Source organism: Cnephaeus nilssonii (genome assembly GCF_951640355.1).
Source record: "Cnephaeus nilssonii genome assembly, chromosome: 16".
NCBI classification, from domain to species: domain Eukaryota; kingdom Metazoa; phylum Chordata; class Mammalia; order Chiroptera; family Vespertilionidae; genus Cnephaeus; species Cnephaeus nilssonii.
Genome location: NC_137087.1, coordinates 43,358,234 through 43,375,183, shown reverse-complemented (window position 1 = coordinate 43,375,183; position 16,950 = coordinate 43,358,234). Strand labels below are relative to the sequence as shown.

General features: G+C 41.6%; 1 protein-coding gene across 1 annotated transcript; it reads left to right on the top strand.

The window, feature by feature from the left end:
* The first annotated feature begins 31 nt into the window (after positions 1-31).
* COX15 (cytochrome c oxidase assembly homolog COX15) lies at positions 32-16,397 on the top strand. Its single transcript, XM_079794145.1, has 9 exons — positions 32-244; positions 2,568-2,758; positions 4,287-4,409; positions 4,698-4,884; positions 8,856-9,023; positions 10,995-11,076; positions 12,703-12,857; positions 14,393-14,506; positions 15,472-16,397. Exons 1-9 carry the CDS (start codon positions 155-157, stop codon positions 15,601-15,603), a joined length of 1,242 nt encoding a protein of 413 aa, XP_079650271.1. The 5' UTR covers positions 32-154; the 3' UTR covers positions 15,604-16,397.
* Positions 16,398-16,950: the final 553 nt, after the last annotated feature.

The following is a 16,950-nucleotide window of genomic DNA, read 5'->3' as shown; positions in this document are numbered from 1 at the left end:
CCTAGTCGCCGGCGCAGGCGCAGTCACTGCTCGCCCCGCTGTCTCAGGAGGCGGAGCTTGCTTAGTGTGACTCGGAAGTGCTTCTTTCCGAAGCCGAGCGGCGAGACCTCGGAGCGCTGGGGTGTGGAGGTGGCGGCCGGGCACCGTCCCCAGTATGCAGCGATTACTCTTTCCGCCCTTGAGGGCCTGGATGGGGAGCCCGTGTCTCCGACTCCTGGGTCCCAGCGCGGCGCCTAGAACGCAGGTACCGCGCCGCAGCCGAGCGGACACGGGGAGAGAGACCGTAGATAACCCCGCAGCACGTTTCCGTGGCGCCGTGGAGTTCAGGACGCGTGTCCTTGTTTCCAGAGCCCCTGAGTTCTGAACGGGACCTACCTACCACTTACTAGCTGCGTGTTGTTAGCCCAGTTAGGTAACCTTTCTGTGCCTCAATTTCCTCATCTGTAAAGATGGGGATAACAGCAATACTTAACTCATAAGATTTCTGGAGGGATTCAATTTGATATTCTTAAGCACTTAGCACAAAGTAAAAGCTCAGTAAATGTTATCCAGATGTTTGATTTTTTTTGCTAAAAGTACCCAGGTAACCAGGTTAAGGAATGTATAACTCCCTTCTGCAAAGAAGGAAATGGAGGCCTAATGTAAGTTGTCTAAAGTTACTTAATTAGAAGCAGGAAGCCAAATATGGTCTTTTGGACCTCAGGCATGGTCAGAAGAGGACATGTATCCACTCAACTAACACCTACTGTATTGAGTGACTGTTAGGTGTTAGGAACTGGGAAGCAAATATAACTATCAAAAGGCCACTACACAGTTTAGTTATTTATAATTCATTTATTAAATCTATTCAGGTTTTGTTAGGTAAGGGAACTGTGTTTGAACAAAGGAAGCAGGAGAGAAAGGACCAGACACTTGTCCCACAGCTCATAGTTCAGTGGGAGATGGGGAGGAACCTAAAGTGTGTTGAAATAAAGGGTGCTGAGAGGGACCTGCTGCAGACCTGGGATAGTCTGGGAACACTTCCCAGAGGAAAGAGGTGAAAATATCAACCAGAGGAGGTGACTTCTAAACTGAGGTCTGCAGTAGGTATTACAGGCATTCCTCGGAGATAATGCAGGTTCAGTTCCAGACCCTTGAAATAAAGCCAGTGTCACATAAGCGAGTTACCTGAATTTTTGGGTTTCCCAGTGCATATAAAAGTTCTATTTTCATTATACTATCGTCTATTAAGTGTGCACTAACATTATGTCTAAAATTTAATGCACATACCTTAATTTAAAAATACCTTACTGCTAAAAACTGGTGACCATCATCTGAGCCTTCAGTGAGTCGTCATCTTTTTGTTTGTGGAGGGACTTGCCTTGGTACTTACTGATGGCAGCTGATCGATCAGGGTGAAGGTTGGGGTGGCTGTAGCAATTATTTAAAATAAGATAACAATGAAGTTTACCACATTGATTGACTTCCTTTCATGAGAATGATTTCTCTATAGCATGGGACACTGTGTGATAGCATTTTATCCACAGTGGAACTTCTTTCAAAATTGGAATCAATCCACTCAAACTCTGCCACTGCTTTAGCACTAAGTTTATGTCATATTCTAAATCCGTTGTTGCCATTTCAACAACCTTCACAGTATCTTCACCAAGAGTAGATTCCATCTCAAGAAACCACTTTTTCTCCTTCTCCAAAAGAAGCAATTCCTCATTTGTTCAAGTTTTATCATAAGATTACAGCAATTGAGTCACACTTCAGGCTCCAGTTCTAATCCTCATTCTCTTGCTATTTCCACATCTGTAGTTATTTCTTCCACTGAAGACTTGAGCCCCTCAATGTCATCCATGAGGGTTGGAGTCAACTTCCAAACTCCTGTTAATATTGATATTTTCACTTCTTTCTGTGAATCACAAATGTTCTAAATGGCATCTAGAATGGTGACTCCTTTCCGGGAAGTTTTCAATTTGTTCAATGCAGGGTTGCCACAGACCTTCAATTTGTAAAATAAACACAATATCTGTAAAGTGCAAAGATTGAAGCACAATAAAACGAGGTATGCCTGTATTAATTGATTGCAGAGGGGAAGGGAGGTAGAAACATCAATGATGAGAATCATTGATCTGCCGCCTCCTATACGCCCCCTGCTGGGGATCAAGCCCACATTCCGGGCATGTTCGCCAACCGGGAAATCCTGGTTCATAGGTTGATGCTCAGCGACTGAGCCACACCGGCTGCCTATATTTGCTATCAGGGAATAAGTGGTGTCCCAGAAACCTTATTTAAAGATCCACAGAAGAAATAAAATAACCCACGTCTGGTGTAGAGTTAAGTCTGGGGGAAGTATGCAGAGATCAGAAGGTTCATGTCGTGTGGCAACGGATTCGAATGAGGCCAAGACTACAGGCAGGAAAACTAGTGGGAAGGTGGAGACAGTAACCCAGTGAAGAGATGATTTACCGGGGCAGCAGCAGTGGAGATGTTGCACAGCACAGTGGGACTGAGGGTGGGTAGCAGTGAAGCGAGGTCTTTCCCTCTTTCTCCAGTTGTCATTTATCTGTCTTGATCCTTAGTGTGGTTGCCGCTGTGGGATCAGGATCCCCTGGAGGCCAGGGCAATACAGCACCATCTCTGAAGTAGCTTTACAATCTGGAAGGGGTCCCGTGTCCCTTCCTTCAAAGGCTGCTGAGCAGGTGGTGGGCCGATGGCTCCTGGTCTGCAGTGGAGCGGTGGCTGGAGCAGTTATTCTTGGTGGAGTAACTAGGTGAGTAATTTGCTCATAGCAGTTGTCAGCTGTTTGGGTCATCAGTAGAGGTACAGGATGACCACGGGGGAAAGGACCCTAGGAATCATGTAGTCTAGTTCCTTCGTTTGGCAAATGCAGAAACTGAGGCCTAAAGAGGGACTATGTCTGATAGCTTGCCCTGACATAGAACAGTTTGGGGTTTATTTAATAGGAGCACTTCATGAAGACTGGTTTAGATCTTAATTGTTAGCTGTACATAGTTTGTGTATATTTCCCCCTATAATTAGAATTCAAATTTGTCTCAAAATTTTGTGTACAATTAGTCTGAATTAAACCATAATAAGTTCCATACATCACAATTAGTTCATATGCCTCTTAGGTCTCTTTATACCTCCCCTTTGCTCCTCATCACCCTCCCCACCCCCCATTTGCAATTTTTATTGAAGAAACCCATATCGTTTGTCCTATAGAGTTTCCCAGTTTGGATTTTTCTGATTGCATACAATGGTGGCGGTGGTTAACAAGTCCCATTGTCCCCTGTATTTCCTGTAAACTGGTTATTGCTTGATCAGCTTCAGATTGGGACAGGGGGCAAAATACTTCATCGGTGATTATAACGTTTATAAATAGTGTCTATTAGAGATGCCAACCACCATTGGTGATCATTGCCTAGATCCATTATTTCATTAGAGTTTAAAATTGTAATATTCTAGTAGCTCTAAACTAAAGAGAAACTTTGCCTCATCAACAATTGGGTTATCCTAAGGTACATTGTATATAGGAAAAGTAGGGTAAATACTTGATTCTTTCCCTTTATTTACCAATTTTCAAAATAATAAATTGGTTCCCACGTACCCTCCAAAGGTAAACAATGAAGTGTGCGTTTTTAAGTATCATTATGAGCTCATAGGTTTAAACATACTTGGTGTGTTTCATTCCATTGCAGTGATGTTTTGCTCAAATTCTCCCATCCTTAGTCAGTGAGAACCTCTCAAATTGGCTCCAGAGTCGTTTTGACAGGACCCTGGTAACCTTTGAGTCCTTGCTTTCTGGATGATAAAATATTCCAGGCTCTTGTATATTTCCCGCCTCAAGCCTAAAATCAGCCTTTTACTTACGGAACACTAACTCCTTTTGGTGAAAATACCTTTGGTTTTAATTAAGTATGTGCTCTCAAATTCTCTCCACATTCCCTGTGCCCTCATTTCAAATACTGTATGTGTTATGTAGGCTATTATGGGCACTGACAAATTTGAATTTTACTGTCTTTAAATTTACTCAAGAACCTAAAGTGTGTTATCCCTATATCAAATCTCTTTTCCTTGGTTATGCATTTAGGGCAAATTTCCTTGGTCTAAGGGTTGATTTTGCTGTTTCTGTCAAAATTCTAAGCAGTAAGAGAAGAGAAAGGTGTCAGAGAGGAAACAATGAAATGTTTACCTTTAGATCCACTTGTTGCCATAACTATTTATGAGTCATCCAGCATTTCTCTCCCTCTCTCTCTCTCTCTCTCTTTCTCTCTCTCAAATTTCTTTCCTTTCCTAAGATTGACAGAGTCTGGCCTCTCAATGGTAGACTGGCATTTAATAAAGGAGATGAAGCCACCTACAAGCCAAGAGGAATGGGAAGCAGAATTCCAAAAATATCAGCAATTTCCAGAATTTAAAATGTAAGTATTATAAAAAAATCAGGTAAATGTCCCATGAGACCCACTCAGTCTTTTGCTCATTTAAACATGTCAGAAGATTAGATCCCATTATTTCTTGATATTTGGCTCTGTTAGGTTTCGTGAGCTTCCTACGCTAAACCTCCAATTCCAAAGTGATCCTGAGGTCACATGAGGAAGAGGGTAGACCGATCAAGCTTCAAGACTGAGAAAGTTCCTGCATTCCATTGGGAAATAAAATTGAGATGGATGTTTCCTCTTGCTTATTTTTTTATTTCCCTTTTCACCCAGCTTAAATCATGACATGACACTGGCAGAATTCAAGTTCATCTGGTACATGGAGTACTCTCACCGAATGTGGGGTCGCCTTGTAGGCCTCGCATACATCCTGCCTGCTGCCTACTTTTGGAGAAAGGGCTGGCTCAGCCACAACATGAAAGGACGTGTTCTTGCCCTCTGTGGTTTAGTTTGCTTCCAGGTGAGACTTACACAAGTTTGGGAAACAAGAGATGCTCCCAAGAGCTTCCTAGTTGGCATTGTTTAACAGAATAGGTGAGCATGTGGATTTTAGTGTAGCATGCCTGGCTTTAAGGCCCAGCTTGACCACGTAGTAGGCAAGTCCTAACCTCTGTAGGCTATGCTTCCCTTGCCTGTAATAAGGATAATAATAGTACCTACTGTTTAGGGTGCATGAATATTAAATGAGATCATGCATATAAAGAACTTAGGTTAGTGCCTGGAATCAGTAAGCACTCAAATATACTTTTGTGTCACAAGAATTAGAGTTTCTTTCCCACCATGGCTCTCCTGGATTCTCATCTCTTCCCTTTTTCTATCTTTCCAGTTCTGTGAGGATCTGGGATCCCTATGGTAGGATGGCTATAGAAGCAAATAAGAAAATTCCAAAAGAGAAACAGTTTGTGGGATGAGGAATTTTAAAATATAGATGTAGCTGAGAGGTATTAAAGTACTATATACTATAAATGGTAGGAAAAGATCATTGAGTGACTCTGAGGCTGAGAGCCAAGAAAAGGGTTATTAGTAAAGACATGAATATTTAGGTCAGAGTATACAGGCCCTAAGGGAGAGTATCAAAACATCAAAAAAATATCAAAATTTGATCAGGAGGAAGTGAATTGGTTAATTTAACGTGGAAATGATGAAATTTATGAACCAAATGGAAGGAAATGAGGGAGTTGGAAGAGATGTAATATAGGCAATAGAAGCAAATAATAAGGAATTAGACATTAATAAAAGTCTAATAGAAACTAGGGGAGAGGGGAATGCCTGGCTGGCTTGGCTCTGCGGTTGAGCATCAACCTGTGAACCAGGAAGTCATGGTTCAATTCCCAGTCATGGCACATGCCTGGATTGTGGGCTTGATCCCCAATGCGGGACGTGCAGAAGGCAGCCAATCAATGATTCTCTCTCATCATTGATGTTTCTATCTCACTCCCTCTCCCTTACTCTCTGAAATCAATAAAAATATATATTAGAAAGAAAGAAACTAGGGGAGGGAGAATAAAACAAAATGAAAATTTGTTTTAAAATGAAAAAAAAAATGCCACTAAGGACAGACTCTTAAGAGAAGCAGAAAACTGAAGATGGCAAATAGGGTATGGAAAAAAGAGAGGGCTAGCAAATCACACTCTATACTCCTACATCTTCCAATGTCCTATGCAAATGAAATCAAGATAAGACATCCAGGGTAATCATAAAGCGGGAAGAAATGCCCAAAAAAAGATTTCCCGAGGAGCATATATTTAGAAGAGGTGGGAGAATTCTACCTTTTGACATGATTCTATTGTCCTGGCAGGGCAGGGGCTGACAGGGCTATCCTATATAATAAAAGCGTCATATGCAAATCGACTGAACGGCTGAACAGTGGTACGACCATCTGGACGACCATCCAGGACCATGCTATGATACCCACTGGTGCCAGGTCAGCCAAGGCGGGTGCCATGCAATTGGTTGGGGCCCAGCCATCGTTCCATGATCGCCCTGCAGAGGAAGGCCCAGGCCACCAGCTGGCGGGGCAATCAATCGAGGGGCTCCACGATTGCCCCAAAGAGGGAGGCTCAGGCCACTGACCGGCAGGCTGCAGCGGGTGGGCGGGACCTCCCTCTGCAAGGGAGGCCCAGGTGCCGGCAGCCAGAGGGAAGGAAGGCCTACTCTTGTATGAATTTCATGCATCGGGCCTCTAGTATCTTATATGATTGGAACTGACACTTGTTTGAGTTACTTGAAAGTTAGTAAAAGCAGGGAATCATAGAATAATAATACATACCTTAACTTTTAAACATGTATTTTCATTACCTTTATTTTAAAACTAGAGGCCCGGTGCACGAATTAGTGCACAGATGGGGTCTGGCTGGCCTGCCCCAATGGGGGCCCATTGGGCGGGGCCAGCCGTGGGGTCTAATGCTGGAAGCTATAGCTTTCCCCCAGCTGGATCTATTTATACTTGAAGGATGGCCAAAAGAAAACCCACAACAGAACTGTTTTGCATTTCACGTGCCATGAGATGAAGTTGTTTATGTGTTGTTTGCAAACGTATAGCAAGATGGATGATGGCCCTTTAATGATTTTTGCGTTCTTCCTGGGGGTCTGCCCTCAGTTTCCCAATATGATCTTCATGTCTGTTTAAAGGTTTTTCTGTCTTTGAATGTGCCTATCCTTTGCTCCTGGCAGCCTGTGGGTCCTCTTCGCCATCCCTTTTAAAGAGAGATTGAAAGCTCACCTAATCTGCAATTTCACAAAATCTCCACCCAGCCTCTCTACATTCCTCAGCAAAGGGCCGCCATCCCGTTAATGCTTAGGTCACCTTTTTGGCTAATTTGGAAGGTCTCCTGGGGCTGCGGGCTGTGGAGGGAGAATTCCACACCTTGGCTGCAGTATTAGCACAACCCTCTGGTTGGGGACAGAAGGGACTGATAATTATTTTCTTGTGCTTGTACTAAATGTACATGCACCAGGGAGCCAGGCAGTGATTTAGGGGTGTTGGGGGCTGGCCGGGGTGAGGGGCCGCAGGTGGTTTGCCGGCGGGCCCTGCCCCCATTGGGGTGGGGGGGCCCACTCGGGCGGGGCTGGCCAGGTGAGGGGCTGCGGTCATCCAGTTGGTCTGCCATTCGGTCTCTGGGCTTTTATTATATAGGATGAAGAGCCAAAGCCTGTGTTTTAGTCCTCTGATTGGAGTTCAAGCTCAGATCTCTTACACCAGGGGTCCTCAAATTTTTTAAACAGGGGGCCAGTTTGCCCTAACCGGTTTGGCTCAGTGAATAGAGCATCGGCCTGCAGACTCAAGGGTCCCAGGTTCGATTCCGGTCAAGGGCATGTACCTTGGTTGCGGGCACATCCCCAGTAGGAGGTGTGCAGGAGGCAGCTGGTCGATGTTTCTCTCTCATTGATGTTTCTAACTCTCTATCCCTCTCCCTTCCTCTCTGTAAAAAATCAATAAAATACATTTTAAAAAATAAATAAATAAATAAATAAATAAATAAATAAACGGGGCCAGTTCACTGTCCCTCAGACCGTTGGTGGGCCGGACTATAGTTTAAAAAAAACTATGAACAAATTCCTATGCACACTGCACATATCTTATTTTGAAGTAAAAAAACAAAACGGCAAAAACACCCGCATGTAGCCCGCGGGCCGTAGTTTGAGGATGCCTGTCTTACACCCCCATAAACTGTCATTTTATTTCATTTCCCTTAAGAGAAGTGAAAATTTAGATACTTGCAACGCAATCTGACTGCAAAGCCTTACAGATTTTTACCCCCACAAAGCTTTTTTAATTTTCTATTCCCACCTAACTTGACAGTAGTTGTTTTTAAGATTTCTCAAGCTTTCCAAAACATTCAGTCTGGTTTTTATAGAAACAGCTCTTTTTTTTTTTTAATATATTTTATTGATTTTTTACAGAGAGGAAGAGAGAGGGATAGAGAGTTAGAAACATCGATGAGAGAGAAACATCGATCAGCTGCCTCTTGCACACCCCCAACTGGGGATGTGCCCGCAACCAAGGTACATGCCCTTGACCGGAATCGAACCTGGGACCCTTGAGTCCGCAGGCCGACGCTCTATCCACTGAGCCAAACCGGTTTTGGCGAAACAGCTCTTTTTATTCTCATATTTCACTGGTTCACATAATGTTAAATCATATCAAGTATATGTAAGGTTTTGCCCACAGATAAGCTTTTGTATGCTTTTCTATATTTGACTTATACTCCAATAAAAAGATAATCTAATCAGAGTTAAATATTTATGGTGCTGTATGTGGAAATGTGGCTAAGTCAGGATTCCTAAGATACAGAGGATATGGGAAGGGCATAGAAAGGAAGTGTCAGGTAGGGAGGATGCCTGATAATCGATAACTCACTTTCTCCGAGAGTAAAGTTGAATAGACAGTTCCAACTTTGTTTTCTTTGCTTCTTCTCTTTTCGGTTCTAGGGCCTGTTGGGATGGTATATGGTGAAAAGTGGGTTAGAAGAAAAACCGGATTCTCATGACATCCCTCGGGTCAGTCAGTACCGCCTGGCTGCCCACCTGGGATCAGCCCTGGTTCTTTATTGCGCCAGCCTGTGGACTTCGCTCTCACTGCTGCTTCCTCAGCACAAGGTAACAGTCAGTCTGTATTGTTACACGTCTACACAGTGCTGACAGGTAATTCCGGTTCTACTAGGAAGTTAGGTCAAAATGTGCATATTCCCAAACCTACCAATTTACCAGCAACCAGATAAAACCAAAGCTTAGAGGAACATTAAACTTTGGGACTGGATAGCTTTGAGATTGCAGAGTAAAACATGCAGTTATTTTGAGCTGGAGAAACTCATTCAAAGGAGAAATAGTATAAGAGATGAATATTTTGTCAGCATTGCCTATTGGAAAAGTTGAAAACATGAATTTTAGAAAAATTGGGACAGAGTACCAACAATAAGAGATATCCCAACCACTCTATGGAGGGATGGGAATGGCGAGGCAAGGAGGGCAGAACAAGAGCGATTTCTGGCCCTGTGGTGGTGCACAAGGGCCATATTGGGTTGTTTGTTCTTTAGATGGAGACCTGCCATTCATCAAGCCAAACAGTACAGTAAACCTTAGTGATCTTGCCACAAGTATTTTCTCAGTAGGCTGATTAAAGTTTTTTCTAGTTGTTTTATTTTTTTTTAATGAACAATATTTTAGGTATTGAAGACATGGTTGACCTGGATAACCTGTTCATGGAGTAGACTTTGAGTAGAATCATCCAATAGGTACTTGGAGCCAGTGACCTGGATCCCAACAAGGACAGGAGATGTTGACTTGTCAGTCATCCCACAGGGAAGCCAGGTGGAGTTGAAACATTGGTATAGTAGACAAATCCACATCTGAAAAATTCCTGTTCTCCTGGCTTTCAAAGCCAATTTTCTAAAATGATTGCCTATATTGATGGCTGTACATCCTGACAACCCAATCTTTCCTTCCATTTCTTGTCATCTGGCTTCCCAACCCACCTCTATACATATACACCACACACTCACATATACACCCTCATTCCCAAACAGTCTCTACTGACTTTTTAATTATCAATGAATTGTTTTTCTCTTTTTAAAATTTATTTATATTCCACTAATTACAGAAAGGATTTGACATAGTCAAACATATAGTTGGAGATGCTGTCCAACACAGTAGCTCACTAGCTACATGTGGCTATTTAAATTTTAATTAATTAATATTAAATAAAATTAACTTTAAACAAACGTGTTATTTACTTCAACTTTAAATAAAACTAACTTTTTATTTAATTTTAAGTTGCTCTAGCCTCGGTTTAAGTTCTCATTATCCACTTATTGGGGGCAGCACAGATACTAGAACATGTCCGTCATTGCAGAAGTTCTATTTGACAGCCCTGACATTGTGCTACAAAATCTCAGTAATGATACCTCATTCTTCACGTACTAGATTGCAAAGCATTTGAGGGCAGCACTCTGATTTCACCTTTCTGTATCTTACGGTTACCTGTTTATAAAGTTCTTCATAAATATTTGCTGACTCACTGATTAGTATCAAAAGTTGGCTATAGCAAAAAATAAATTTTGACTTTACCAAAAACACAAGAATCTTCACTATAGGCATTAAATGCCAGAATCTCCACTCTAGGCATTTTATGCAGTTTTGATTCTGATTATATTTGGTAAGCATTAAATATCACACACAGGATGAAAATCCAGTCCTATATTTTAAGCCACATCATTTTAACCATAGTAAAGCACCCCCCCAACCCCACTGAACAATGCAAATCATGCAGTTATGAAATAGATTCGTATTGAGTCTCTAATGCCAAGTCTTGGGCTAGGGCTACTGTGATAAGACAGATGGCAGTTCCCTGCCTTCACAAAACTTACAGGATAGCAGAGAAGATAGGTGGTAAATGTATACATTTAATAAAATATGATGTGTATCAGAACAGAATATCTGCTGGGAGTACCTAACCTCGTTTAGGGGTCAGAATATCTGACTTCCAATTGTCACTTGGGTTTAGCCATGGAGATCTTTGCTGCCTCTTGTAGTTCCTGCAGTACTGCTAACTTGAGTGATTTTTTTATTTAGTTGCCTGAAACCCGTCAGCTCCTGCGGTTGAGACGATTTGCTCACGGAACAACAGGCCTAGTGTTCCTTACAGCTCTCTCAGGTAGGACTCTTCAAGATGGCCCATTTTCATTCCACTCTCAGGTCTCTTCCCTAATGCTTTTCCCTTTCTTCCTATAACTTCATATTTCCTTTTCACATCTGCCTTTCTCATACCCACCGTCTTTACCCTCTGTTTCTATTCTTTCCTCCCTTCCAAAAATCCTGTGTAAGTCAGTTAAACAAAATTATTGAGCAGCTGCCTGGATCGACATGCCTAGACTCAAATCCTGGCTTTACCACCTGTGAACTCAGTGACCTTGGGTGAGCTTTGGAACCTCTCTGGTACTCAGTGACCTCATCTGTAAAATGGGGATGATGATAACAGTATGAGTAGAATATGTGAAGTGCTTACAACAGTAGCTGGCATGTAGCAAAAACTATGTAAGTATTAGCTGTTATTATTATGTAAACATTATTGTTATTATTACACATATAACTAGATGGGTCAGACAAAAGACCTTCCCTCAAAGATGGTCTAAGGTAGGGAGTTCATTGGGGCAAAGAGGCCAACGCAGATCTTTCTCATTCTTTAAATCACACCTCTACCTCTCTCATTGTCGAACTGTGTTATCCAATACAATAACTTCTAGTCTCATGTGACTATTTAAATTTAAGTTGTTTAAAATTAAATAAAATTTAAGGTTTAGTTCCTCAGTCACACTATCCACATTTCAAGAGCTCAATAGCCACATGTGGCTTACACTGGATAGCAGATACAGCACATTTTCATCATCCCATAAACTTCTATTAGACAGCACTGCTTTAAAATAAAACCATCAAACCAGTGATCTACCCAACCCTCCACTCCCTCTTTTCTTGGTGGAAGAAAATGAATTTTGAATTGATAAATGGCATTTACAAAATCAAGAATATGATCTAAACATCCCTGAATCCTCTTTGATCACAAATAATGGAATGAAAATAATAATTTGATCATAATAATAATTCACGAATACCCTGTTTATGTGCTTAGTAGCCAGTAACATATCAGGATTTAGTTTATAAGCATTTATTTCCATTTCTTTGTTCATTTAATAAACATTTTTTTGAGCACTTGGGGAAGAGATAAAAACAGTATGTCAGATAGTGTTCAGTGCTGTGGAAAAATAAAGCGCTTTATGGAATAGCGGTAGGGTGGGGAGTGCCGTCTTATTTAGGATCATTGGGGAGATCTTTTTTATAAGGTGAGTAAATTATGCAGGTATCTGGGGGAAGAACTCTTCCAGAATAGATCAGTAGTTCTCAGTGGGGGGAAATCACTAAGGGAATTTTTTCAAACTAGCATGTCTCTCTAGAGCTTCTAGTTCATTCCTCCAGGGGAGGCATGCCAGAATCTTGGGATGGGAGCAAGTGAGAATATAATTGTTTTTCTTTTCAGTTTTCATGGTGATTGTGATGTATATTCCCTGTTTGAGAATCCCTACTATAAACACTTTATATAAGGCACTTCCTTTTATCTAACTCTGGGATAATAAACTTTTTTTTCTTAATCTTTATTATTGAAAGTATTACATATGTACCTTTTTTCCCCCATTACCCCCTCCAGATAAACTTTTTCTGTGTCAGAATAGTATTTTGGCCTCCTCTTTCTCTCATTTTAATAAATGCCATTTACCTTGGCATACAGGGGCTTTTGTGGCAGGACTGGATGCTGGGCTTGTTTACAACTCCTTCCCCAAGATGGGAGAATCGTGGATCCCAGAAGACCTTTTCACCTTCTCTCCCGTCCTGAGGAATGTTTTTGAGAACCCCACTATGGTGCAGTTTGATCACCGGATCCTGGTGAGTCTGGCTGGTGGTTACTGGCTACTAAGCACAGGGAGCCTCTCACAGGCTTGGGGGATCGAAGCACCGATTACAACAGTGAGAGGGCAGAGGGGCACTACATTTCCTTTGTTTTTTAAGAGGAAATTGAGTAGCAGTTTTCTAATGTGATTTTTTCTCCTGATTACCCACACACCCTTCCAGCCGATTTCTGGCTTTCAGGATACTGCCAGCTTCTTAAAGTTGAATCTGCTTTTTACCACCTAGCAAGTGATAACCTCCCTGAATCCTGCACACACATAGGAGAGTCGTTGTAGCAGATAAAATGCTGATAGAGAAGAGAGTGCGCAGACAGTGGGTGCTGAGCACAGCTGTCAGAGCTGAACCAGAACCCCCCAAGGAGCCAAGAGCATCAGATGTACTTTTTGTTTATTCAAGTAATATTTACTAAGGGCCTGCTATGGGTCATGGTAAGATCGGTCTGGTACTCTGGCATGATAAATTGAAGATTGGCAACAAGGAGACCGGTGAGAAGCAGCAGTGCTATTGCAGGAATGCAGGTGAGAGTGAGAGTGATGGGGTTCAAGGCTTTATGGTGGGAGGGGGTTTAAGAAGAATGATGAAACAGAGAGGTTGTAAGGAATAGAATATTGCTGTAGAAATGAAGGTGAGGAAAGATGAAGGAAGATCCCAAAGTTTCTTTTGGGGGCATGCTTAAAACATGACCAACAAAAATGAGGCTATTGGAATGAGTGCTGAGCTAGACATAGGCTATGTCAACAGATGGAGGTATGTTGAGTGTGAGAGGATACAATACATCCACACGGAGAAGTCCAGAGGACTCAGATGTCCACAGGGAATGCTAGGGCTACGCAAGTCATTGCGTGTGGGCACAGTCCCTCTGCCACACATTCTAGAATAAGCAAAGTCTGAAATTGTCATCGTGGACAGCTCTGAAAAGGAGAAGTGAGATAGATGTACAGATTTGATAGAAAAACATTCTCTTTGCCATCATGGAAGGGGAATACAGACCTATTGCCAGTCCCAGTCCCTCGTTCTGAAGGGGCAGGAATGAAAATGAGACTTCAGATCTTTCTAACAATAGCTGGCAACACACCACCTCCTCTACTCACCGCTCAGGATAATAATAACCCTCATGGGCTGGGGTCAGCCCTGCTTTAAAAATACAAGATTACTGTAGGTATAAAATTAGGGATAAGAGTGCAAAGAATGGTTTAAAATGTGAGGGCCATGCCTGGGGGCACCCACAGTGGAAGGTGGGTAAGATCACCGAGAGAGTGTGTATAAAGTGATAGGCGCAGAAACTTTAGGTGGCACCTGGGGCACACCTGCATTTAAGTGGCCAGCAGAAGAGTGGGAAGGAGACTGAGGAGCAGAAACCAGAGGTGGAACTGCAGGGACTCCCTGCCTGGGGCAGGGAGGTGCCTCATGGTTACTCACTGGTTCTGGAGGAGATACATGGAAGGTGAGTGGAAATCAGGAGGGTGGGACACTTCCTGCTGGCACTTGATGAGACTCTTTCCCCCTCACAGGGAATCACTTCAGTTACTGCCATTACAGCGCTCTACTTCCTGTCCCGGAGAATTCCCCTTCCTCGCAGGACCAAGATGGCAGCAGCGACTCTGCTGGCTTTGGCATATACACAGGTATAAACCACTTCTTTTTGGCCTGATGGCGTCCCCAAAACAAGATTAAAAAGGAAAGGTAACAGGCTAAGAGAAAATGTTTTCAATACTTAAAATAGACTAGAAGATTAAAAATCAGAAGATAAAATAAGGATATCAGTACATAATTCTCATAAGAGGAATGATGAATGGCCAATAAATACCATACACAAAGCTGTTTAGTCTCACTCATGATCACAGAGGAGCAAATTAAAACAATGCCTGCCATTTTGTGCTTGTCAGATTGGGGGGGGGAAAGAAAGAAAAAGATAATCAGGTAATGCACAGGTATAAGAAAATAGATACCTTCATATATTCTTAGAGCATGAGTTTATATGGTATTTTTCAGAGGGCAGTTTGGCAATATCTTTTAAGATGTTAACTATATAATTCCTTGGACCAGCAAATTGACTTATTAGTGCCTGCCCTAGAGATATTCTAATGCACAAAGAGCTGTATCTGTAAGGAAATTCATTATAGAATTGCTGCAATGGTGAAAAATTGGAAACCAACCTAAGCAGTTAAATAGATAACTATGGTAAATGTATACTGTGGAATATTATATAACAGTTTAAAATAGTAAGCTCTTAAGACATATATTAAGTGAAAAAAAGCAAAGGACAGAACAATGTACTTTTTTAAAGTACAAAACTCTGTTTTTCTAAACAACATTTATATAAAAGTACAAGTGTGTAGAAACTGGTAACAGTGACTACCTTTGGTGAGGGGAACTGGGATAGGGTGAAGGATACTTAAGGGAAATTCTAGGGTTTTTGGTTTTGTTTGAATTTACTTCATTGTAAATATCCTTACTTATGAAATTAAAAATGTATTTTTAATGCTTTGATGGGAGAAGTGAGGTTTGTGTACGTGGCTGTCGATGCTGTCGTTTCGGCTCTGAATTTGTGGTTGCTGCTTTACTTACTGCCTGGTTTCCTCTGTCACAGGTGGGCTTGGGCATCAGCACTCTGCTAATGTACGTTCCAACTCCTTTGGCTGCTACTCACCAGTCGGGCTCCTTGGCTCTGCTCAGTGTTGCCCTTTGGCTCATGAACGAACTCCGAAGAGTCCCAAAATAATTCTAAAAGGATCAGCTGCGTAGGACTGAAACTGCTTTTGAGAGCTCATTAGAGCACAGAACTTGGGTTTAGCTAAGAGAATGACCTTGGCATATCAAATGGTTTCCAGATTGGTCAAGTTTTAAAAAATTCTTTGCCTGTTTCTGGAAGTCACTGGATCAAGAATGTCATTAGGTATGATTACAGTAACGGTTCCTTTTTAAATCTGTTATTTTTTCACATTGATCCTATTAATGGGATATCACCTCTTCTAGACAGAATTATTTTAAAAAGGGAACTAGAGTCACTGGGGTAGGTTCCCATACCATTTCTCCTGATCCCCAACTAAAGTTGTCCTTAGTTAATAATAGTCACCAGAGGGCATTATGATCCAATCCGAAGAACCATATGCTAAAGCTTGTACAGTTCCCTCCCACAAAGGAGCAACGAATGAATTAAGTTCAAGGTTCAGATACTTTACTTCATTTTAATTTTATTAAAGATGAGTAAGTTTGGGAAAACAGATCTGGTTGCATTAAGCTATATAACTATTATGCCTATTGGCAATCCTGGTGAATGGAGATTATCTGAATTATTTTTAGGTTTGCATTATTCCCAGCATCGGACACATACCAAATATTGCATGAATGAATGGAAAATAATTAGAGATTGATGTCCCAGGCACCTCTTCCAAAATAAGTCATCACATACCTACAAGATTAAATGAATTTATCATAATGTTTTCAAAGGTCCCTCAACAATTCTGTCAGTTGTTTTTAAAACATCAAAGGAATTAAAACACCTGCTTTTCTTAACCCAGAATATTTCTGTCCTTAACAGTGACAAGTGCTATCCATATGATAGAGATAACGATTAGCTACTGCCTTAAAGTGATGCTGGTTGCAAAGACAAACACCGATGATCAGAATATTAGGATAACCAGTTTATCTGCAGTAATCCTTCCTTCTAGTCCTGGAATGAATGGTGGGTTTATATTGGCATAGGTAACACATATACCCATGTCCCAGCATAAAGGAGAATGCCCTCCCCTCTAATAGGCATTGCACAGTTTGTTCAACAATGATTTAACAGTATTTACTAGCGAGTATTTTAAGAACTGTTCAGCAAAATTATTACTTAATGTAAAGCATTAGAAAAACATACAATCTTAGTAACCCCCAAAATTGATGCAATACAGGCAGCCTTTGGTCTTTTAAAGGGAGAAGGGAGCATCTGTTGTGGATCATAAAAAAAAAAAAATATGCCTTTCAACACTGCAGAGTCCATCGCTCAAGGCAGAAACAATGAAGAAGATAAGGCTTATACTTCATGGTGTTAACTAACGAGGAACTATAGAATAAAAATTTC